The sequence below is a fragment of the Rhincodon typus genome, chromosome 4 (genome assembly GCF_021869965.1).
Source record: "Rhincodon typus isolate 14 chromosome 4, sRhiTyp1.1, whole genome shotgun sequence".
NCBI lineage: Eukaryota > Metazoa > Chordata > Chondrichthyes > Orectolobiformes > Rhincodontidae > Rhincodon > Rhincodon typus.
In genome coordinates this window covers 107,504,182-107,529,487 of record NC_063335.1, presented here as the reverse complement: position 1 = coordinate 107,529,487, position 25,306 = coordinate 107,504,182, and the positions used below count along the sequence as shown (strand labels likewise).

Sequence of the window (25,306 nt, the reverse complement as noted above, 5' to 3'; positions counted from 1 at the left end):
TTCTCAGAGCAGGTTGATTAAAAATACCTATCCTGAGGAATTCCTGCAAAGATGTACCGGGACTGAGATAATTCAGCTGGAAAATGCAGGCCTGGATATTGGACAGAAGCAGGAGAATGTCAGAGCTGTCACACAAACCAGAGTTGAATAGCTTGTCTAAACTCTTAAGTGAAGAATGGTTACATAAAATTCCTTCCACAGAGTCTCTACAGCACATAAAAATGCCCCTCGGCCCATCAAGACTGCGCATGTCAAAAACAATCAACTACGTATTCTAGGGATAGTAGGAACTGCAGATGCTGGAGAATCCGAGACAACAAGGTGCAGAGCTGGATGAACACAGCAGGCCAAGCAAACTGATGAAGAGTCACAGACTCAAAACGTTAACTCTGCCTTCTTCCCACAGATTCTGTCACACCTGCTGAGTTTTGCCAGCAATTTCTGTTTTTGCTTCAGATTTCCAGTATCCGCAGTTCTTTGTTTTATTTTAACTACACTAACCTTCATTTTCCAATACTTAACGATTGAAGAAGTGACGAGAATTTTAAAACATTAAGTTGCAAGACAAACCAAAAATGGCTTGTGTTCCTTAACAATCATGTTGTTTTGTAAATGTTTTACTGGCCTCATTTTATAAATAGCTTCCATTTCCAAGATTCTTTCTGTGATAAAATTTGAAAAAGCAGTTTGCATGACAAAGTGCCAATGAAGATCACAGGAGGCATTAACCAGTCACTGTTTCTTGGAGTACAATTTAACTGCACATTACAACCAAAACAAACTTATTGAACTAATTAATGCAATCAAAAAATGCTCAGTAAACTGTGGCTTCACACAGCTTAAATAGTTTGGCTAATTACCTCCCAAACAGGAACATAGTCAAAACCTTTACATGACTTGCCAACATGACAAAAATAATCATCCTAGAATCCTTACAGTGTGGAAACACTTCGGCCCAACAAGTCCACACTGACCCTCAGAGCAGCCCACCTAGTCCCATCCCCTACAACCCACCTAATCTGCACATCCCTGAACGCTATGGGCAATTTAGCATGGCCAATCCACTTAGCCTACACATCTTTGGACTGTGGGAAGAAACAGGAGCACCCCCACGCAGACACGGGGAGAATGTGCAAACTCCACACAGACAGTTGCCTGAGGGTGGAATTGAACCCGGGTCCCTGGCGCTGTGAGGCAGCAGTGCTAACCAGTGAGCTGAAAGCTTTTTTAAACACAGAACAGTGTAGGCCATTTGGTCCAAGAAACCATCCAATGACAGCATAGAATCCCCACAGTGTGGAAGCGGCCATTCAGCTCATTGAGACCACACCAACCCTTTGAAGAGCATCCCACCCAGACCCACACCGCCTACCCTCTCCCTATAGCCCTGCATTTCCCATGGCTAATCCACCTAACCTACAGATCCGTAGACACTATGGGCAATTTAGCATGGCCAATCCACCTACTCTGCACATCTTTGGACTGCGGGAGGAAACCGGAGCACCTGGAGGAAACCCCGCAGACATTGGGAGAATGTATAAACTCCGCACAGACAGTCACCCGAGGTTAGAATCAAACCCGGGTCCCTGGTGCTGTGAGGCAGCAGTGCTAACCACTTGGCCACCCCAAATCTAGCACAATCCCATCTTCCTTTACAGGACTACTCCCACATCCTTTAATTCCCTTAGAATTTTAGCTGCAATTGACCTCTGCCTTGACTGTAAATATTAATTCTTTAAGCCATTACTGTGAAAAATAATTAACCACATGCTGATATCAGAACTCATATAAGAACTCGGGCTAGTTTGCTCAACCCTAATCAAATGTTGCTACCAAAGGTAACAGTATGGTCCTCCTTTGAATACAGAACAAAAAGTAGACCCTCACAAAAGTGAGTACCTGATCATCAATTCAAATGAAATACTGGTTTTACTTAAATTAATTAAGTATTGATATTTTGCATAAAATATTTAAACTCAGCGCTGCTTGCCGAGATTGATAGCAAAATGTGTGTCACTAAGCATGACATCCAGGTCAAACTGAAGTAATTGATATATGAAGGAAATTTAAACACACTTCAAAATCCAGTGCTGTGAATGTCAAAATATATCTAAACAAGCTGCAGTTATTCCCATCTCAACATGACCCTGATTATAGTACATTGCATGTTTCTTATTCTGTTACAATTTCTGTGCACCAAACAGAGCTTTTAAACATTAATGTAACAAATTTGCAATCACTCCATGGGAAACAGAAGAGGCAACTCACCCACACAGTCACAGCACTCGTCCCACAGAGTCCCCAAGCAAAGCATGCATTCCTTGCAACACGAGCAGTTCCCATCAATAGGGCGGCATTGGCACAATTCCTGCAAGAAAAAAACAGAAATGCGTGTGATTTTACAACAGCCATGAATCCAAGAAACTATCAGATTAATTGCTTAGAGGTTTTGGAAACATCTGTAACTGAAACATTATGCTGCAAAGTACAAAATAAAAGAGAGTGCTGAGATCAGTACAGGGTCACTTCTGTTGGTGAGGGATTTCGACAGATTGATGTGCATTTGGAAATTACAAACATTTGGCCAATTGCAAGCTAACAAAAAAAAAATCAGGCCACTTTCTCATGTGTATTTAATTCTACATGGGATGTAGGTGTCACTGGCTGGGTCAACATTCACTGTCCATCCCTAACTGTATTCGAGATGGTGGTGGGCAGCTACTTTCTTGAACTGCCACAGTCTTGGGCTGGAGGGACACCGAAGTGCTGTATGGGAGGAAATTCCAGGATTTTGACCCAGCGACAGGGAAAGAATGGCAATGTATTCCCAAGTCAGGATGATGAGTGATTTGGAGTTGAACTTGCACACAGTTGGGATCCCATGCACCTGCTGTCAAGGGCAGAAGTCATGGCTTTGGGAGTTTGTCAAAGAAGCCTTAATGAATTACTGAACTGCATTTTAGATAAAGTACATGGTGCTGCTACTGTGTGTCGATGGGGTGCGGAGGAAATGGCGAAGGTCTGGAAATGGCGAAGGTCTGGGTTGTATGCATATGGAAGGAACTCCCTGCGGAAGTGGTGGTTGAGGCGCGTACATTAACAACATTTAAAAGGCATTTGGACAAATAAACAGGCCGATCAAACAGGACCATTGAGCTTCTTGAGTGTGGGGGAAGCACAAGGGAAATGATCCATTTGTACCCCTTGTAAGTGGGAAGTCAGAAGGTGATTACTTGCTACAGATTTCCTTGTCTGTGACTTGCTGTTGGAGCCACTGTATTTTTAAGGCTGATCCAGTTCATGGTAGACCCCATTATGTTGACAGTGGAGGATTCAGCAATGGTATTGTCATTGAATGTCAAGGGATGGCTGGTAGATCTTCACTTTTGATCATTTATAACTGGGATATGGCCATTGCTGGCTGGGACAGCATTTAATTCCCAACTTTAGCTGAATTGAGTCTTTGCATTTAAGAAGGGACAATAAATGTTGGTACAACCAGCAAAGCCCACATCCCCTGAACAAAAAAAATTGTCAAAGATTGTAGTGATCAGCCACACCATTCGTTAAAATATAAAGACTCATGATCATACTGTATTAATCATTCCCAGTTCTGAGGAAGGGTCACCTGACCCGAAACGTTAACTCTGTTTTTTAATTCCCAGATGCTGCCAGACCTGCTGAGCTTTTCCAGCAAATGCTGTTTTTGTTCCTGTAAAAATTGACATTGAGCTGAAAAGGAAAAATTGGCAAGAGCTGAGCAGTGACAGAGTTAGAAACGCAGGTCCCTTTAAGGCTCAAATGGATTACCTACTAGATTCAGAGCAGATGTTGCTCAATTGGACTGTTTAAGAGATGAATTCTTACTGTATAGGGTGATGGCTTTTGGACAGGAAAAGATGGAAACTAATAGAATCATACAGCATGGAGACAGGCTCTTTGGCCCAAGCAGGTCCATGCCAACCAAATGTCCATCCACTCTAACCCCATTTCCCTGCACTTGGCCCACAGCCTTCTAAATCTTTTCTATCCATGTATTCGTCCAATATGCCTTTTAAATGTTGTTAATGTACCCGCCTCAACCATTTCCACTAGCAATTCATTCCATATGCGTAGCACCCTCTGTGTAAAAAAGTTGCCCCTGAGTTTCCCATGTATTCTTTCCCCTCTTACTTTGAACTGATGGCCTCTAGTCCTTGGTTCCCCAACCGTGGGAAAAAGACTGAGTGCATTCACCCTATCCACGTTTCTCATGATCTTATGAACTTCTATAAGATCCCGCTTAGTCTCCTAAGCTCTAAAGTAAAAGGTCCTAACTTTGTCCAACCTCCCTATAACTCAGTCGCTTGAGTCCTGGCAACATCCTTGTAAATTTCTTCTGCACTCTTTCCAGTTTAATAACATCCTTCCTATAGCAAGGTGACCGAAACTGAAGACAATACTCCAAGTGTGGCCTCACCAACATCCTGTACAACTGCAACATAACTTCCCAACTTCAATACTCAGTGCCCGGACTGACGAAGGCCAGTGTGCCAAAAGCCTTCTTCATTGCCCTGTCTACCTGTGACTCCACTTTCAGAGTGCCATGCACCTGAACTCCAAGGTCCCTCTGTTCCACTACACTCCTCAAGGCCCTACCATTCACCATGAAACTCCTACCTTGATTTGACTTTCCAAAATGCAGCACCTCACACTCATCTAGATTAAACTCCATTTGCCATTTCTTGGCCCACTTCCCGAGCTGATTGGGATCCTGCTGCAATTTCTGATAACCTTCCTCACTCTCCATGATACCACTTAGTTTGATGTCGTCTGCAAACTTACTAATCATGCCTCGTACATTGTCATCCAAATCATTGATATAGATAACAAACAGGACGGACCCTAAGACACAGCACTAGTCATAGACCTCCAGTCTGACAAGCCTCCTTCCACTATTACTCTCTGCTTCCTACCATCAAGCTAATTGTGTATCCAATTTGCCAACTTTCCCTGGATTCCATGCGACCTAACCTTTCAGACTAGTCTACCATGTGGAACCTTATCAAAGGTTGAACTACATTATAGATTTACGAGAAAACCTTTGTAAATCTCAGGAATTTTTACATTTGAGTCGTCTCTGTGTGAAGTCCCATTCACTCACAGCGTCTATCGCTTGCCTCAACTTCACCTTTAGGGATGGCCTATAAATGATGTCCTAGTCAGCAACATGCACATTCACTTGAACAAAAATAAATACTGGTAATGCTTTCTGGTGATGGCAGAAAAAGAGAGGTTAATATATGGCTCTAGCCTATGGTCCTGAATAATGACGATGCCATGAATTTGATTCCTGTTCTGGTTGAGGTAGACGTAGGACATGTCCCTAACCCTGTCCTGAATATTGAAGGCAATGATAAAGTGCCATGCAAAAGTCGCTCAGGCTGTAGTATCAGCTGTCAATGAGCCAAAGATTTGTCTATTGGCAGGCCATGCCAATCAGCATCAATCTGACACCAGAGGTGTGGTCATAAAATTTATATACATGTTGTTATTAGTGTATCATATCCTCTTCTAAAAAGCAGCTTGTCCAGCTAAGAGCAGCAATTCCTCCTTACCCGACCAGATACTTCCAAGAGCAAACCACAACCCTGTTGACATATTATTTCACTGCAGCTTGAACAAACAGATCTTTCTTCAACCCATTTACACACATTTTAGTTGCCAACTCTAGATAACAATGAACTTTCAGACAAAGATTGCTTTGCCCAAAACAGATGTAAAATATTTAGCTAGATGAGAAGTGAGAAGTTTTTTTTCACGCACACACAGAAAACAGGAGCAAGAGTCGGCCATTTGGCCTTTTGAGCCCACTCTGCCATTCATCATGATCATGGCTGATCATCCAATACAAGCCTGTTCCCATTTTCCCACCCATATTCTTTGATTCCTTTAGCTCCAAGTGCTATATCCAATACCTTCTTGAAATCATACAATGTTTTGGCCTCAAATGCTTTCTGTGCAAATTCCACACGCTCACCGCTCTCTGGGTGAAGAAATTTCTCCTTACCTCAGTCCTAAATGGTTTACACTGTTTCTTTTGACTGTGATCCCTGGTCTGTATTCTGCCATTGGGAACATCTGTCTGTGTCTAACCAGTCTAGTCCTTTTAGAATTATGTACATTTCTACGAGAACCCCTTCCTCAACCTTCTGAGCTCCAGCCAACATAATCCGAACCGATTGAATCTCTCCTCATACATCAGTCCCACCATCCCAGGAATCAGTCTGGTAAACCTTTGCTGTATACCTTCTATAGCAAGGACATCCATCCTCAGATAAGGAGAGCTTAACTGCACACAATATTCCATGTGTAGTCTCACCAAGGTCCTATATAACTGCAGTAAGACATCTTTGCTCCTTTACTTAAATCTTCTCACTGTGCTAACATACCACTTGCCTTCTTTACATCCAGCTGCACACTTTCCTTACCTTCAGCGGCTGGTGCACAAAGACAAGATCTTGTTGCACAGATAATAGGCTGCCTTCCTGTTTTTGCTACCAAGGTCAATAACCTCACATTTGTCCACATCATAATGTGTCTGCCGTACATTTGCCCACTTACTCAGCTTGTCCAAATCACACTGAAGCATCTCTACATTTTCTTCACAGCTTACCCTTCCACCCAGCTTTGTGTCATTCGCACATGTTATTTAGATCCGGAATGCACTAACTGAAAGAGTAGCGGGCAGCAGAAATAAAAAGTTCCTATAAGCAGATTTCAGGCAATGCACTCCAGATTATCAACATGCTGTGTAAATCTTTCCCACATGTCTCCTCCGATGACTTCATTGCCTCTTGGCCTATTTACATAGTTATACCTTCAAAAAGTCAAGATAACATGGGAATATATATCTTTGGTTAATCTATAGGAAGCTTCATTTATGGACTCAGTCCAAGGCTGTAATCTAATCAAGATGTTCAGGAGACATCAGAAAACGCAGGCGTAAAGATCAAATGGTTTATGAATACATTTTGATTGTGGATGTAATGAAAAATAATGGATATCCAACATACATATTTCAGAAATTGAAATCAATTGCAGCTTTTTGTTAATACTTTCTAGTTATGTTACTTTAATATGGCCTATATCATTATGATCACAATTGAGAGAACTCACCAGATCTAGCCTTCCCAAGTAAAATATTTGTAGTTCTAAGTTTTCTAAATGGTAACAATTTTTGTCAATGTTTTCTGTTTGACGATAAGTATTGTTGTAATAGAGTATGTAAGAAGTTATCATGTTTGCCTTAAATGCGAAAGATTCCCGGTTTGAAATCATACAGAAACAGCACTGTTGCCTTATTGGCATAGTGGCTCAGTGGTTAGCACTGCTGCCTCACAGCGCCAGGGATCCGGGTTCGATTCCATCCTCGGGCAACTGTCTGTGTGGAGTTTACACATTCTCCCTGTATTTCTGTGGGTTTCTGCCGGGTGCTCCAGTTTCCTTCCATAGTCTAAAGATGTGTGGATTTGGTGGATTATCCATGGGTTTGGGTGGGATGCGCTTTGGAGGGTCATTGTGCTCTCGATGGACCAAAGTGCCTGGTAGGGATTCTAAGAAGACTACTGCAAAACAACACAACTGAAAGCAGGCACAGAGTGGAATAAGAGGCTGCATTTTCAGGATGGCAACCTGTAACTAATGGAGTATTATAGGGATCAGTACTGATCACAACTATTTACAATATGTATTAATGCCTTGGATGAGGAAATTGAATGTACTGTTGCTAAGTTTGCGGAAGACTCAAAAATGGGTGGGAAGGCACATGGTGAGAATGAGTCTGTCGAGGGATCTAGACAGGTTAAGCAGTGTGCAAGCACATGGCAGCTAAAATATAATGTGGGAAAATGTGACGTTATGCACTTTGATCAAAAGAAGACGGGAGCTGAATATTATCTAAATGGTGAAAGCTACAGAAAGTTACAGCACAGTGGGGTTTTGGAGTCCCCGTGCATAAACCATAAAAAGCTAGCTTGTAAGTTAGGCAGGTAATAGGGAAGGCAAATGGAATGTTGGCTTTTATTTCAAAGGGAATGGGGTATAAAAAGACAGTGATTTTGCTAAAGCTATACAAGACACCAGTCAGACCCACAGGTGGAACACTGAGAACTGTTATGGGCCTCTTATCTGAGGAAAGATATAATAACATTGGAGGGAGTCCAGAGAATCCCAGCTATAGAGGGACTGTCTTATGAGGAGAGATTGAGTAGGTTAGGCCCGTACTCAATGGATTTTCGAAGAATAAGAGGCAGCCTTATTGATACATGAAAGATTCTTATGTGACATATGTGGAATGGTTGTCTCTCATTGTGGGAGAGTCTAGGAACAGAAAGCAATCTCAGAATAAGGGGTCACACATTTAAAACAGAGATGAGGAGGAATTTCTTCTCTCAGAGGGTGATGAATCTCTGAAACTCCTTACTACAGAGAGGTGTCGAGGCTGGGTCGTTAAGAATATTTAAGACTGAGATAGACTTTTTTTAATCAGTAAAGGAATTGAAAGTTGTGGAGCAAAGGCAGGAAACTGGCCTTGAGGATTATCAGGATAAACACAAAACAACTGCAGATGCTGGGAATCCTCAATAAAAAACAGAATACTGGAAAAGCACAGCAGGTCTGGCAGCATCTGTAGAAAGAAAAGAGTTACTGTTTCGAGCCCAATGACCCTTCTTCAGAACATTTTGCTCTCATGAAGGATCACTGGACTCGAAATATTAACTCTTTTTTTCTCTACAGGTGCTGCCAGACCTGCTGAGTTTCTCCAGCATTCTCTGTTTTTGTTGAGGATTATCAGATCGGTCACGATCCTATTGGATGGTGTAGGAGACCCAATGGGCTGAACTGCCTACTTCCGCTCTTAAGTCTTATGGTCTTCAAAGAATTAAATATGGCAAGATGTCAAATATTCAAACACTTACTGGGAACCAGTGGAAGTCAGTGGAGTGGACTTAAGCATGTTATTTTATATTCTCCTCAACAAAAGATTAGGACTTTAAAACCAAAAGGTTGAAACTATGCAACACTTCCAGCTGGACGCCAACATCAGGCAAAAAGAATTGACTGTAATAAAACATCTTCATAGATTAAAAAGCCTTCAAATATCAGTGTCCAGATTCTCAAGCGTAAATGGTTACTTGGGTGAAGGACTGGAACATGGCCCTTGCCTGTGGAATTGTAGTCTAGGCTTCAGGAAAGGAAGACAATAAGGATGGAGGGAAAAACAACAGGCGTTTTGCAACACACTCTGTATTTGGCTCAGAGCGGTGATTTCAATTAACCTCTCACTCTTTGGGATTTCAGGACATTCCAAAATTTCTAACAGCAGCACAGTCTGTCAGATTTATGGAGAAGGGGGTTGAGAGAGAAAGAAAAAAAATAATTGGCTGCATCTCTTGGAGAAGTTGTCCCTGCAGCACTTGAACAGATGTGCACTGGCATGTACTAATGCAACAAGCTTGTGCTTTTAATCAAAAACAGAAAGAATCTATGAGAGCTCTATCTGTGTTGAGGAATGCAGTAGGAATAGAGAAGCTGCTCTGTACAGCAATGCCACAGGGAACAACAAAAGACAGCTTTTGTGCCAGTACTTTCATTACTAAGGCTGCAAGTCTTATACAATGGGTTTAATATAACACAGAATAAAGCAGCTGAGCACTACACTGAATAGAAAATGTTCATTTCATTACTTATTAGCAGCTTGTCCTGCTCCAGAAATTTTACAGTGGGAAATAGATCTGCACTCATGCAAATGATGTGAGTTAATGCTGGTGCTGAGTTCAATTTCATGTAATTCTACAGCTTCAGGTGTGTAGGGCCAATCTTACCCTTGACAGTGGGGACTATGGTCATGCATCAGTCAGCACCCCATATCCCACTGGTTTTACTTTTTACTGACTTCAATGAAAAGGTAAACCGGGGCAGGGTTCATAACGGATGCAATCCATGTTCAAGCAACTACTGCCTCTCTCCCACTCCATTTAAGGAGTTAAATCAAATTGAACTAAAAACCTCAATGTCTTTCTCACAGTCCTCCAGCATGACACTGCATTCCATTGCTTTGGCTGAATGTAGTTATTTGACGTTCATTAATCATACTTATTAAGTTACATTTTGTTTGCAATTTTCTGCATTTATTCTCAAGCGCTAAAGTTCATTATTCTGCTGCAGGGGCTTTAACACTTCTGAAAAAAATTAAGAAAATAGGCCAATGCCTGGCCTATTTCAGTCTTTGCTTTCAGACCAGCCTATAGTTTTCTTTGGTTCTGACTTTGCCCTGACCTAAACTGCTTCAGCCCAGAGTGTGAACAAATATTTGGTTGCCAAGCCATTTTCCACATGGAGGCAATGAAGTTATCTTGATCTTCTCCTCCAATCAATCTTCACAGAGATTTACACATCTCTGTGCACTAGATCTCTACTTGACATTGTTCACAGCAACAATTCAGCAAGACATGACTTAAGCATCTTACAATTATGAGGTTTATAAGATGATTATATTATGGGACTGTAGCTTTAAATATAGAGTATGAAAGCATGTCACCTTTCTCTCGTCTATCTGCCAGGAAGTCTGGGTTTGATTGTTAGATCAAATTAAGTCAAAGACTAAATTGGAGTAGGTTAGTCTTTGGAGTGGGTTCAGAACAGATTTACCAGGCACAGTTATAAGGAAAGGCTGGATAGGCTGGGACTTTTCTCACTGGAGTGTAGGAGGTTGAGGGGTGACCTTACAGATGTTTATAAAATCATGAGGGGCATTGATAATGTGAATAGCAAAGGTATTTTCCCTGGGGTGGGGTAGTTAAAAACTAGGGGGCATATTTTTAAGGTGAGAGGAGGAAGATTTAAAAGGGACCTGAGGGACAACTTTTCCATACAGAGGTGGTTCGCATGTGGAACAAACTGCCAGAGGAAGTGGTAGATGCAGGTACAGTTACAGCATTTAGAAGACATTTGGATAGGTACATGAGTAAGAAAGGTTTAGAAGGATACGGGCCAAATGCAGACAAATAGGACACACGGTTGGCATGGATGAGTTAGACCGAAAGATCTGTTTCCATGCTGTATGATGCCATGATCATTTAAGATGAAGGTGAAACGTACTATAAGCAATAGTACCATTAAACAGTCTCCAAGTCTCACAAAGTTGAAGATGTTGAAGGTATCCCATCTACCCTCAAGTTTCAGTAAGGACATGGACTTTGACAAAAAAAGTCGTGTCATAATCAACCATGATCTGCATTTTACAAATATGTGCCAGATCTTCTTAATAATCACTAACTTCTCTGAGTATCCTACTGAAATCCCCCATGGATTATTGTTCCTAAAACATTTCTCAGAATTGATGTTAAACTAACAAACCTGTAATCTCTAGTTACATTCTCTCTAATATTTCCTGCTGCTGTGCAGACTTTGAGGTCCATGTGTAGCATCAACTCCCAGAACCTGAAATCAACACGTCCACATGCCGACTGGAGTATGCAGACACTGTGTGGCTTCACAGTTTAGAGGGACAACGGTTCCCTGGATGTTCCTTTTACTTCTACTTTTGCTTGAATAAGGATGTCATAATCACAACTCTCCAATCTTCTGCTACTTTCCCAGAATCTTCAAGCCCCACTTTCTTCAGCAACCCAGGAGAAAGGTCATCCAGCTAGGTGAGTAACTGAATGCCTAAGCATGGCCAGCCTTTCCAGCAGCTTCTTCCTCACAATTTTCCACCTATCCTTGCCTTCTACTTTCTTTGCTTTTATCACTATTTTGTTAGTTTCCTCATGCTTAGTAAACAACACCTTAAACTACTCATTAAGCACTCAAACCTTACTCTGTGCCTCTAAGCACATATCACCTTCTTTGTCCCCAGCATGCCCTAATCCATCTCTTACCACCTGCTGTTTATTGACAGGCTTGTTGATTATTTTTTGGATGAACATTGTTAAGATGCTGGAGGAAGGTAGAAGACTGAGAAGACTCAGTTAGGAAGGTAACTTGTCTCTTTGGATATTTGGTATTCGAGAATAATCTAAACAGTAAGTGATTAAACACTGCATGACAGACTGCAAAGGCGACTCCTCTCTCTCGCCTTTAGACACTGGAGTTCATATGAAGGAGGCCTCCCCTGAGCTTAGGATCCAGGCTATGAAATGGAAATCTGGCTTCAGTTCTGATTTGGCAGGCAGTGCAATGTTACAAGAGCTGCCAACATTTAATTCAGACATCCGTGTTTCTGCGAGAAAACAAGAGCTTGCTCAGTTGCCCTTCAGTTCTGTCCAATCAAATCACATGTCACATCCATTGACAAAAGTTACCAAGGGTGTGACACATCACAAACAGGAACGGCAAGGTGACGGAGATTGTCAAACCAGGAACCTCATATGTCACGTGCAGTGTCTTTAAGCAACGTGTAATCCCTTGCTGCCCCAGTCACGCAACTTATACTCAAAGCCTCAGTCACGGAACGGAGATAGATCAGACAGCTCTTCAAATGTAAACCAATTCAGACCTTTGTTTAGACACTGTACAAAACAACAGCTGGTTGGCCATATTTAACAGCTGTAGCACAGTCTGATGAGTATTCCAACGCCAAATTAGATCAGAAAAGAGGGGAAAAACCCTGATAGCCCGGCAGAGTTAGTGAGGTGAAATTTCACGCAGGGGTCCCAGGTGTCTACTCCACAACCAGCCTTAGCAAGCCATCAGCTTCTGTACTTACGTCCAAGTTAGGGCAAGTTAGCGAGCATCTGGAACAAAAACAGAAGTTGCTGGAAGCTAAGCAGGTCTGGCAGCATTTGTGAAGAAAAAGTCAGAGTTAACGTTTCGGGTCTGGTGACCCTTCGTCAGAAATATTAACTCTGATTTTTCCTTCACAGATGCTGCCAGACCTGCTAAGCTTCCAGCAACTTCTGTTTTTGCTCCTGATTTACAGCATCCACAGTTCCTTCAGTTTTTATTTAGCAAGTATCTCATTTTATAGGTATGCATTGCAAAATCAACAGTCCAATCAAGCTTCTTCACTGCTGTGCTTCTTATTTCGATGAAACATTTTTCTGTGATCAACTAACAAAACTCATCAGGATATGATGTCTTTCTAAGAAAGACTTTAGGTCAAGATTTCACACAGTTTACATGCATAATATCCAGTCTACACATAAAAACACCCAAAGGTTGGATACCAATCTTAAATTCTCCTCTTAATCTTATTTATAACTATTATCTCAAATTTTACAGAACCTCCCTTTTGAAAATTATTTACATGCATCATAAAGATACCTGAGAGTTTCCCTCTGTGGTACCAGTCCAACATTGCTGGATCTTTCAGTTGAATACAGTTTACTTTTTGTAAGTCAGGTCTAACTAAGAGATACCTTTAGTGCAGCATTTACTCCATAGACATATTTAATTTCTACAGCTTTCTCTCTCCATCACCTGCCCAACACTTCTTTTTGAAATTCTTGCCCTTGTAATAATGTAGCTTTTATATCAATCAATTTACATTTTCAGCATTACATTACCCACCAAGGGAGAATCCACTCGAACATCTTGAGCTCCAAATCGGAATTCAAAACCATGAGTCACCAGTCTCACTTTAGCCCTGTAGGTCCCATCTAGGAGTCTCTTTCTCCAACATATCTATCTGCGTGATAATGCTGACTGTCTCCCATCTAGTACTACAGGGTAGACTCCAAATTCCTTCCACCTATCCCCCTCTTTTTGTTAGGAATCTCTCGCTACTTTATCTTCTAATTTTTGGCCATCACATAAACTCCCAATCATAGCAGATTCTTCATAACAGTCAAATACAGGAGTATGAGAGATACAAGATGACTCATCACCTTATATTAATTGCTCAGATTCTGCAGATTTGTAATTAATTTCCATAATCTGAGATGAATAGGCCTTTAGTTGTTTGACTACACAAGAAACAAGACGAGTACTAGACCATAAGACCATTGAGTGTGGTCTGTCGATCAATAATGATTATGACTGATCTTGGGTTTTTTACTCCACTTTCCCATCCTCTCCCCATTTTCCTGGATTCTCTAAAACCAAAAATTTGTCTGTCGTGAATCTAGTTCCATGTTTTCTTTTCTTCAATTCTCCCACTCGCTGCTTCTACTCCTGAATCCTTGCTGTGTGAGATCTCTGGAGATGAGCGAATGTAGGCAGGAGAAGCAGTTCAACAGACATTTTAAAAAGAATTGTTATGAATTTATAACAGGCCCACCTCATCAATTCGGAACACGCACTTCCATAAGCCTGAAGCTTGGGTTTCAGATCGGATCCGCATCTTGAGCGGGAATGCAAGTTCAAGAGAGGAAAGTGCCGAGACGATGAGTCAAGGAATGGGAGGTTTGTCCCAGGGAGGGAGTGGGGCCATAAGACAGAGGATTGTTAGGGAGAGGCTGGGGGTCCAAGAGTCAGGAAGGAGAAAACTCTGCAGTGACTATGAATGTCAGGGCGTGGGATTTTCAGAAGCAGCGTGAAGTCAGTAGCTTTTGCTGTTAAGGAAGGTCCTGCAGAACGTAACTACAGCTTTTACGTTGATTTTAATAGGAAATGTGATTCACTTAAAGATGTTTCACTCAGCTGCGATTTTGAAGAGCACAACCATCAACTTAAATAAGCACTTAGCACTAGTTTTTCAACAGTTTGATTAGAAATGACAGTTTAAGTAAATTGTAGATCCACAGACTTTAAAAAAAAAATTACTTTCTCATATTTTATATCTAGTTTCATTTGTGCCTTTTTTTTGGAAGGCTTGCTCAGCTCACCAGAGCTACATGAGGACTACTCAAATGGCATATTACAGGTATTCAACAGAATCAACTGGCTTTTCTGTGACCTCATGCATTGTTATCCCCAGACCAAAATGGGGAGGGCTTACATACTTCCTGATCTTACTTCAATCTTTACTACCAAAATAATCAATGTTGCATTTTAACCAACCTGTTCTACCCCCCCCGTCGAGGTGATCACTATTTAACAGGGCTCACTTAAATTAATCTGCAATTAATAAAGACTCATTTCACTACTAAAGCTTCTTGCGACTAGTTGGATACCCTCAAGCTAATTGTTATCATCTTCAACTTCCAAATTCTGTCAGAAAAGTCTGCTGTTCTGCTTTGGGCACAATGTTATGTTGAGTCACATTTGAAATACCTGTTAATTGTTCCCTGGGCATTCCTGGAGTTCATTATTTTATTATTGCTAATTCACTTTCCAGAAAAATGCCTTCAACCTCATCCAATCCGTCTGTAACTGTTCTGTTGTGCTGACCCTGCTCCTCATACCTGAATGATCTTGATAATGTGCAATCATTGGGTTCTCCATCTTTTGTGGCACTGCAGCATGTCCCAGTAGTGCAGTCAAGACTGCTGAAAATTACTGCTTCCTCAGGATTTCGATTCAAAGCAGCAAATATAGGTGGAGGGACAGGTAGTGTTGAGGAGGCAGGGAGGTTGCAGAAGGACTTGGACAGGCTAGGAGAGTGAGCGAAGAAGTGGTGGATGGAATACAATGTGGGAAAGTGTGAGGTAATGCACTTTGGTAGGAAAAATAGAGGCTATTTTCTAAATGGGCAAAAGGCTTTGGAAATCTGAAGCACAAGGGGACTTGGGAGTCCTAATTCAGGATTCTTTTATAATTAACAGGTTCAGTTGGCAGTTAGAAAGGCAAATGCAATGTTAGCATTTATTTTGAGAGGGCTAGAATGCAAAAGCAGCGATGCGCTGCTGAGCCTGTATAAGGCACTGATCAGATTGCACTTGGAACATTGTGAGCAGTTTTGGGCCTGGTATCTCAGGAAGGATGTACGGGCCTTGGAGGGGGTCCAGAGGAGGTTTACAAGAATCATCCTGGGGAAGAAGAGCTGTTGATACAAGCGGTTGAGGACTCTGGGTCTGTACTCAATGGAGTTAAGAAGGATGAAAGTGGGGGTAAACTCATTTAAACTTACAGAACATTGAGAGGCCTGGACAGTGTGGACACGGAGAAGATGTTTCCAGTGGTAGGAGAGACTAGGACCCAAGGGCACTGCCTCAGAGTGAAGGGATCACCCTTTAGCACTGAGATGAGGAGGGATTTCTTCAGCCAGAGGGGGGTGAATCTGGAACTCATTGTTGCAGATGGCAATGGAGGCCAAGTCACTGAATATATTTAAGTCAGAGATAGATTCTTGATTAGTAAGGGGAGCAAGGTTTACAGAAAGAAGGCAGGAGAATGGGATTGTGAAACATAACAGCCACATTTGAATGGTGGAGCAGACTTGATTGGCTGAATGGCTTAATTCTGTTCCTATATCTTATGGTCTACATTTCATCCAACAGGGTATGTTGCTTTCTGAGAACTGAACACCAGTTAAGACCAGGAGCCGATCCCCAAGATGTGTGACATCTTAGCAAAATCCAGCAATTTAAATGTAGCTGGCGAAAAGGGAATTTTTCTGCAGTATTTTATACAGTCAGCTCAATTCCTCCCATTGTTTAAAATCTCCCACAGCGTGACCATGCCTCTTGGGCATCTAATAGATTAACCTTCTTGTAAATTTCATCCATGATGCTTAACTGTAGATCCAAACCTTCATCAGAGTCCAGCTGATAGCACCCTGCTCACCAAATATTTGATCTGACTTTAGGGACTGTGTCAAGACCACAACTTGATTTGTCTTGGTAAGGATGTGACCCACATCCACATATCCATAGAGTCATAGAGGTATACAGCATGGAAACAGGCTCTTCAGCCCAACTCATCCATGCTGATCAGGTTTCTAAATTGAACTAGTCCCATTAGCTTGTGTTTGGTCCATATCTCTCTAAACCTTTCCTATCCATGTACCTGTCCAAATATGTTTGAAATGTTTTAATTGTACCAGCCTCTACCACTTCCTCTGGCAGCTTGTTCCATACATGCACCACCCTCTGTGTGAAAACATTGTCCCTCAGATCCTTTTTAATCTTCCCCCTCTCACCTTAAACCTATGCCCCCTAGTTTTGGACTCCCCTACCCTGGGGAAAAGCCCTTGCCTATTCATCCTAACTATGCCTCTCATGACTTTTATTAACCTCTATATGGTCACCCCTCACCCTCCTACGCCCCAGGAAAAAAATTTCCTGCCTATCAGCCTCTCCTTATAATTCAAATGCTCAGGGCCTGGCAACATCCTTGCAAACTTTTTTTTGCATCTTTTCCAGTTTAATAACATCCTTCCTGTAGCAGGGCAACCAGAATTGTATGCAGTCGTCTAAACTTGCAACATTTTTGGCTTGCCATGGGGCTCATATTCAAAGAACATTAGTGGAAATTCATACCCTAAGAAGTTACACTTGCTTTCAGCCACTCTCCATATATGTAATTCCATTCACAATCTTCTGTCTGAAAACATTAGTAGTTTCCAAACCTCACCATTCAGCAACTATCCTCACTTCCTCTTACAGCCCCTTCCATGTCCCACAGGAAATCGCTGCCAGAGAGCGCTGCGATGGTACATCTCTTGTAAACAGTCGGGGAATCAAGGGTTACGGGGAAAGGGCAGGAAAGTGAACATGAGGAATGTTGGATCAGCCACAATCCTATTGAACAGAGGTGCAGGCTTGAGGGACCAAATGGCCTACTTCTGTTCCTATTTCTTATGGTCTTATAGCAGCGAATGTGGGAGAAATGCTGTGAAGAGGCGAGTGGCAGGAGTCAGCAAAGGGATGGGTGAAAGGTTGGGAAGTGAGGCTGCTAAGGTGATAAAGCAGATTTAAACCTTGCAAAAAGGAAGAGTGTAAGCTGTTGTAATGAACATTGACAATTGGATAATTTAACATTGAACTGGTTGCATTTGTGCGTTATCGCGTCTCAAAGTGTTTCACGTATTGTTGCTAAATTATGACTGTTGTTGTGTTCCAATTAAATCACTGTGGTATTTAGGAAATTACTGGTTTCCTTCTGTCTTGTGGTATTAATATTAATTGTGGATGTGATCAATAATAGACGATATTAATGATTCTTCTCATTTGTCCAGTTATAGGAAGGATATTATCAAGCTGGACAGGGTTCAGAAGAGATTTACCAGGATATTGACGGGAATGGAAGGCTTGAGTTATACCAAAAGGCTGGACAGGCTGGGACTTTTATCACTGGAGTGCAGGAGGTTGAGAGGTGACCTGAAAGAAGTTTATAAAATAGTTAGGGACATAGATAGAGTTAATGGTAGTTGTCTTTTCCCTAGGATGGGGGATTTTAAGGCTAGGGGCACATTTTTAAGGTGAGAGGAGAGAGATTTATAAAAGACATGAAGGGCAAATTTTTTTGGTTTGTGTGTGGAATGAACTTCCTGAGGAAGTGGTGGATGTGGGTACAATTACAACATGTAGAAGACATTTCTATAAGTACATGAATAGGAAAGTTTTCGTGGGATATGAGCCAGGAGCAGGCAGGTGAGACTAGTTTAGTTTGGGATTATGTTCGGCATGGACTGGTTGGATCGAAGGGTCTGTTTCCATGCTGTATGACTCTATGAAAGTCCGAATAAGGGAGGTGAGAGTAACTGCCCCTTAAAATCACTTATATCCTGCAACCTTGTTACGTCATTTTCACTTTCCTGCATATCTTTGTGTCATCTGCAAATTTAGCCTTTGATCCCCTCTTCTGAGAACATAAGAAAGTTGAGGGCCCAGCACAGACCCCTTTGGGACCCCCTGCCACTTCCTGCTAATAAACTTAAGATAAATATATCCCTACTCTGTTTTCTGCCAGCCAGTCAATCTTCTATCCATTGTAGGATAGTAGTCCTACACTATGGGCTTCTACATTGCACAATATATTTTTTTTAAATGCGACCTTGTCAAATGCCTTCTGAAAGTCTGAATACGATATATTAACAAGGTCCTCTTTACCCACAACACATATTGTTCCTTTAAAGAATTCCAATAAATTGGGTTAAACATCATTTCCCTTTCACAAAAACATGCTGATTCCTCCTGATTATCTTGAGAATATTTCCCAATTGCCCAATTATATGATGATTGATCCTAACACCTTCCCCATGACAGACATCTAGCTAATGAACCTATTGTTTCCTTTATTCTGCCTTCTCCCTTCTTGGATAAAGGGGTTATATTTGCTACTTTCCACCCAGATCAAACAAATTTCAGAAAATTTACTGCAACCCATCCACTACAGCATTAGCAATCTCTTTTTAAGACATTACGTAGAAGTCCATGAGGACCAGAAATTTATCAACCTGTAGTTCCATCACTTTGCAGAAAATAGTGTTGTGGTGGTAATGTTACTGGAGAGCAATCCATAGTTTGTTGTTCTGGGGATCTGGGTTCAAATCCCACCATAGGTGACGGTAAAATTTGAATTCAATAAAAATCTGAAATTAAACATTAGATGAGTGCGACCTCATGTAAAGCCTGACGATAGTCGCCATAACCCATCTGGTTCCCTCATATCCTTTTTAGAAGCAAGTCTGCCATCTTTACTTGGCCTGGTCTATATGTGACTCCCAACCCACAGCAATGTGGTTACCTTTTAAATGCCCTCTGACAATAAATGCTGACTGCTATATGGTTTTACACCTCAAGCTAGCTTCCTCTCATGCTCTCATTTATCCCGAGTTCTGAAGAGGAATGTACTTCTTCTGTCACTACTTCCCATCTGTTTTGGTGAAGTTAGAGATCAATGATGGCTTGGATGCCCAGCGAATAAGACCCCCCTGTTTAACATCTTACCTAAAAGACAGCATGTACAGCAGTAAGGCACTTTCCCAGTGCTGCACTTGATTATCAGCTTTTGACTGTGTCACCAGAGAGCCTAGAACACAAACCAGCTTAAGCTGAAGGTGAATATAATTGTGATCCTACCTGTCACACTGATTTATGAGTTCACTTACCTGGATGAGGCACTTGCTAACATCACTTGCACACAAAGCCTTATTGCACGCACTGGTACTGGTGACCCAACAAGCAAAGAAGACTGTAGCAACAATGGGTACTACAGCGTATCTGGACTTCATGTTTCTCAGGTGAGGATCTTAATGCCTGAGACTGCCAAGCTGCACTGGGACGAAGCACAGGAAAGTTAATTTTTAAAAAAGGCAAAGAATTCAGTCATGTCTTTATTTCATAGAATCATTGAATCCCTACACTGTAGGAGCAGGCCATCAGTCCAGCAAGTCTGCACTGACCCTCCGAAGACCATCACCCCAGAACACCCCGACCCTATTCCCTGTAATCCTGCATTTCCCCTGGCTAATCCACCTAGCCTGCACATCCCCAGACACTAGGAGATAATTTAGCATGGCCAACCCACCTAAAGCTGCACATCTTTGGACTGTGGGAGGAAACCGGAGCACCCGGAGGAAACCAATTCAGACATGGGGAGAACATGCAAACTCCACACAGGCAGTTGCCCGAGGGTGGAATCAAAACCAGTCCCTGGTGCTGTGAGACAGCAATGTTAACCACTGAGCCACTGTGCCACGCTCGCTACAATTACAAAGAACTTTACTTGATACAGAAGTGAAATAAATACTGCATTGTCTTGAATTGCTCACAACTTAATTTGAATGCGTCCCGACTTCATGCACATCTGAATTATTCTATTTCAACAAATCATCCAAGTGAAACTTCTTGACAACGAAGTACAGTAAGTGACCCCAGAGTCCATTCCCTGCCCTAGAGACGCCATTATAAAGGCAGAGAAAGATAAACAGATTCCAGCTGTGCACTTTAAATCCCTACCATTGCTGGCTGGGATTGCCTAGTTCTTTGCCCTTGAGAAGGTGGTGGCGAGCCATTCTTGAACTGCTGCAGTCCAAGTGCTGTAATAGACCCACAGTGCTGTTCATGAGGGAATTCCAGAATTTTGGTCTTGAGACAGTGATGCAGTTTGGTGAGGGTGTAGTGTTAGGGTGAAAGTGCCTAACGGGTTCTTTAAGGTCTAATCTTTAAATGTGCTTTGATATAAAGCAAATTTATTTGCTTAATGTTCTTTCGACACATGCAAACATGTTGAACAAGCAAGTCTCACTGCCTTCTGCCTATCAGGGACTCCTGGGTGATGGCTGGCACTTGGAGCTCTATCTCAGTGACTCCCAGTCCAATGGTGAAAGTCCGCAGCCCCAGTCCGTGAACCCCAGGTACCCAATTGTCATGGATGTGTATACTTGCAGCCTAGCAATACACTGGGGGATCTGCAGGTGTTCGTATGGATCTGCTGCCCTGGCCTTTCTAAATGGTTGAACTTGTCATTTAGGAAGATGCTGTTGAAAGAACCTTGGTGAGCCTCTGCACTGTATCTTCCATAGAGTCTGCGCTGCTGCAACCAACAAGAGGGCGAAACGTACTTGACCTCATCCTTACCAATCTGCTGGCTGCAGATGCATCTATTCATCACAGTATCGGTAAGAGTGACCACCGCACAGTCCTTGTGTAGATAAAGTCCAGCCTTCATATTGAGAATACCCTGTGTTGTATTGTGTCGCACTACCATGTGTTAAATGGGACAGACTTCAAACAGATCTAGCAACTCAAGACTGGGCATCCATGTCATGCTGAGGATTATCAACAGTATAATTGTACTCCAGCACAATCTGCAACCTTATGGCCTGACAAATCCTCCACTCAACCACTACTATCAAGCCAGGAGATAAACCCTGGCTCAATGTAGAGTGCAGGAGGGCATGCCAGGAGCAGCACCAGACATACCTGAAGATGAGGTGTTAACCAGGTGAAGCTACAAAACAGGACTAATTGCATGCCAAACAACTACACGATCCCACAACCAACGGATCAGGTCTAAATTCCATTGTCCCGTCTTATCTCGTCGTGAAAGGTGTTGCACACATAAAGAACTCACTGGAGGTGAAAACTCCACAAATATTCCCATCCTCAACAATGGGAGATCCCGGTGGATAAAAAAGATAAGGATGAATTATTCAGAACAATCTTCAGCCAGAAGTGCTGAGTGGATGATCCAACTCAGCCTCCTCTAGTGGTCCCCAGCATCACAGATATCAGTTTTCAGCCAATTCGATTCACTCCACATGGGTATCAAGAAACGGTTGGAGACACTGGATACTGCAAAGGCTACTGGCCCTGACAACATTCCGGCAATAGTACTGAAGACTTGTGCTCCAGAATGTGCCACTCCCCTAGCCAAGCTGTTCCAGTACAGTTACAACACCGGCATCCAAATCTTTTCTGAAGAAGGGTTTAGGCCCGAAACGTCAGCTTTCCTGCTCCTCTGATGCTGCTTGGCCTGCTGTGTTCATCCAGCTCTACCCCTTGTTATCTCTGAATTCTAGAGGTTCTTGGCTGCATTTGACTGTGTATGGCAGCAACGAGCTCGAGCTTAACTGGAGATTTGAACCTGATGAGGTGGAGCTGAGGCTGCTGTGGGAGGTGTTTACAGACCCTTTGACACAAATTTTTAAATCTTCTCTTGCCATAGGAGGGGTGCAAGAGGATTAGAAGACAGCAGTGTGGCATCATCATTCACAAAAGGTGGTAGGGATAGACTAAGAAACTGCAGGCCAGTGAGTCCAATATCTACGGCAAGAAAACTATTGGAAAAGCCTCCTGAGGGACAGACTTATTCTCCACTTGGAGAAGTGAGAATTAATCTAGGATAATCAGCATGGCTTTGTCAGGGGGAGGTCATGTCTAACAAATTTGATTGAATTTTTTTTGAGGAGGTGACTTGTGTAAAGATGAGGCAGCACAGTCAATGGACATCAGTAAAGCTTGAAAGGCAGGCTGGTCAAAATGCTATGAGCCCATGGGATCCAGGCAATTTGGAAAATTGGGCTGAAATCTGGCTTACGGTCAGGAAGCAGAAAGTGATGGTCAAAGGGTGTTATTGTGACTGAAAGCCTATGTCCAGTGGCATACCACAGGGTTCGGTGCTGGGAACCTTGTTCTCTGTAGTGTACATTAATGATCTAGACATGAATGGTAGGTGGTATGCTCAGCAAGCTTGCAGCTGACATGAACATTGGTGTTGTGGTAAATAGTGCAGAGGAACGCCTTAGACTACAGGAAAATATTGACTGGCTAGTTAGGAGGGCTCTACAGTAGGAAATGGAATTTAATCCTGAAAAGAGGAAGGTGATGCATTTGGGAGGGTTAACAAGACAAGGGAATACACAATGAATGGTAGGACCCCAGGAAGAACACAGGATCAGAGGAACCTTGGTATGTCTCTCCATGGATCCTCGAAGGCAGCAGAAGATAAGGTGGTTAAGAAGGCATATGGGATACTTGCTTTTCTTAGTCAAGCATTTAACACAACACCAAGGAGGTTATGATGGAGTTGTACATAATGTAGTTAGGCCGCAACTAGAGTACTGGTGACCGCACTATAGACAGGATGATTTTTTAATATTCATTCATGGGATGAGGGCATCACTGGCTAGGCAGCATGTATTGCCCACCACTTATTGCTCCAGAAAGCAGTTAAGAGTCAACCACATTGCTGTGGTCCTGGAGTCACATGTAGGCCAGGTAAGTATGGCAGTTTCCTTCCCTAAAGGGCATTAGTGAACCAGCTGGGTTTTTCCAACAATGAACAATGCAGTCATAGTCATCATTAGACTCTTAATTCCAGATATTTATTTGGATTCAAATTCCACCATCTGCCACGGCAGGATTCAAACGTGGGTTCCCAGAACATTATCTGGGTCTCTGGATTAACAGTCCAGCGATAATACCACTAGGCCATCGCCTCCCCGGCACTGAATTGTACTGGAGGAAGTGCAGAAGAGATTCACCAGGATGTTGTCCAGCAATGAAAAAACTAGATAAGCTACAGCTGTTTTTCTTTGACCAGAGAAGGCTGTGAGTGACCTGACAGAGGTGTACGACATTCTGAGAGGTATAATACACAGTAGATGGGGGGAAGCATTTTTCGCCTAGTATGGGGTCAAAAACCAGGGATCACACAGGTTTAAGGTAAGGGCTCAGAGGGGAGTTGAACAAAGACTTATTTCACCCAGAGGGTTTTGGGCATCTGGAATTTACTGCTTAAAAGAGGTGGGAACCATCAGACATTTAAGAGAAGCACTTGAAATGTGATAGCATATAAGTGCTAAAACATGGGATTTGATTGGATGGAAGCATGATGACCAGACAGGATGAACCAAACAGCCTCTTTCCATAGAGTCATGCAGCACGGAAACAGACCCTTCGGTCCAACTCATCCATTCGGACATCCTGCTTGATTGGCACTACATCTACAAGCATCCACTCTTTCCACCACAGACATTCTGTAGTAGCAGTAGTGTGTACTATCTATGAGAGGCACTGCAGAAATTCATCAAAGACCCTCAGGCAGCACCTTCCAAACCTATGACCATTTCCACCTAGAAGGACACGTACAGCAGATACATGGGAACACTGCCACCTCCAAGTTCCCTTTAAAACCCACTCACCATCCTGACAAATATCTGCTCCTGTGATGCTGCTTGGCCTGCTGTGTTCATCCAGCCCTGCACCTTGTTGTCTTGGAAATATATCACTGTTCTTTCACTGTCGCTGGGTCAAAATCCTGGAATTCCCTCCCCACAGCAGGTTGAAGAAGGCAGCTCACCGCCATCTCCTCAAGGGGCAACTAGGGACGGGTAAGAAATGCTGCTCAGCCAGTGATGCCCAAAACATTACACCTTACCCCTGATTTACACCATGAAAACACTGGACAGACTTTGGGGAGTCAAGAGGTGAGTTACCCTGTCTGAGTTTGGGGGTGGGGGTGAAGGGGCTTGGGGGGGTGTAGTGTTAGGGGTTAGGTTTAGTTTTTTTTGGGGGGGGAGCAGGGGTATTTGGTCCGTTTCTTTCACTGGAAGGCGTTTTCCGTTCAAAGAAACATTGAGGGAAGCACAGACTGAAGTGGATCCAGCACGGGGGTCAGATCTAAAAGATCGACCGGATTCCGAGGTGAATGCAGCAACTTTCATTGTTTCCAAAGGGGACGGAATTGAATCAGGAGGGAGCAGAGGCCAGAGTTTACAGTAAAACTGTACCGAAACGGGGGCTCGCTCGCTGCCGTTTCCGAAAACAAAAACGCTTCACCAAACAAAAAAAAACCCTCAATCCGTTCGACAGAACCACAGTCGAAAAAAACAAAGTTGGAGCAAACTTTCGGAACTCCGCCAAAACTGACCGCGCGGCGAGTTTCACTGTCTCCAAATCCCACCCCCCCCCAAACACACACACACACACAGCCCCGATAAACCCACAAAACATCCTCATCAGAAACATATAACATGTACCCACCCCCCCCC

At 42.7% G+C, this 25,306-nt stretch overlaps 1 protein-coding gene across 1 annotated transcript in view; it reads right to left on the bottom strand.

Moving 5' to 3' along the window:
- twsg1a (twisted gastrulation BMP signaling modulator 1a) overlaps positions 1 to 20,085 on the bottom strand; it is a 29,149-nt gene extending 9,064 nt beyond the window's left edge. Inside the window, exons 1-2 of the mRNA XM_020514847.2 lie at positions 19,919 to 20,085; positions 2,269 to 2,368 (exon numbers count right to left, since the gene is read on the bottom strand). Of these exons, the coding sequence (XP_020370436.1) occupies positions 2,269 to 2,368; positions 19,919 to 20,041 (223 nt within the window). The 5' untranslated portion in view covers positions 20,042 to 20,085. The remainder of the gene's footprint in view (positions 1 to 2,268; positions 2,369 to 19,918) is intronic.
- Positions 20,086 to 25,306: the final 5,221 nt, after the last annotated feature.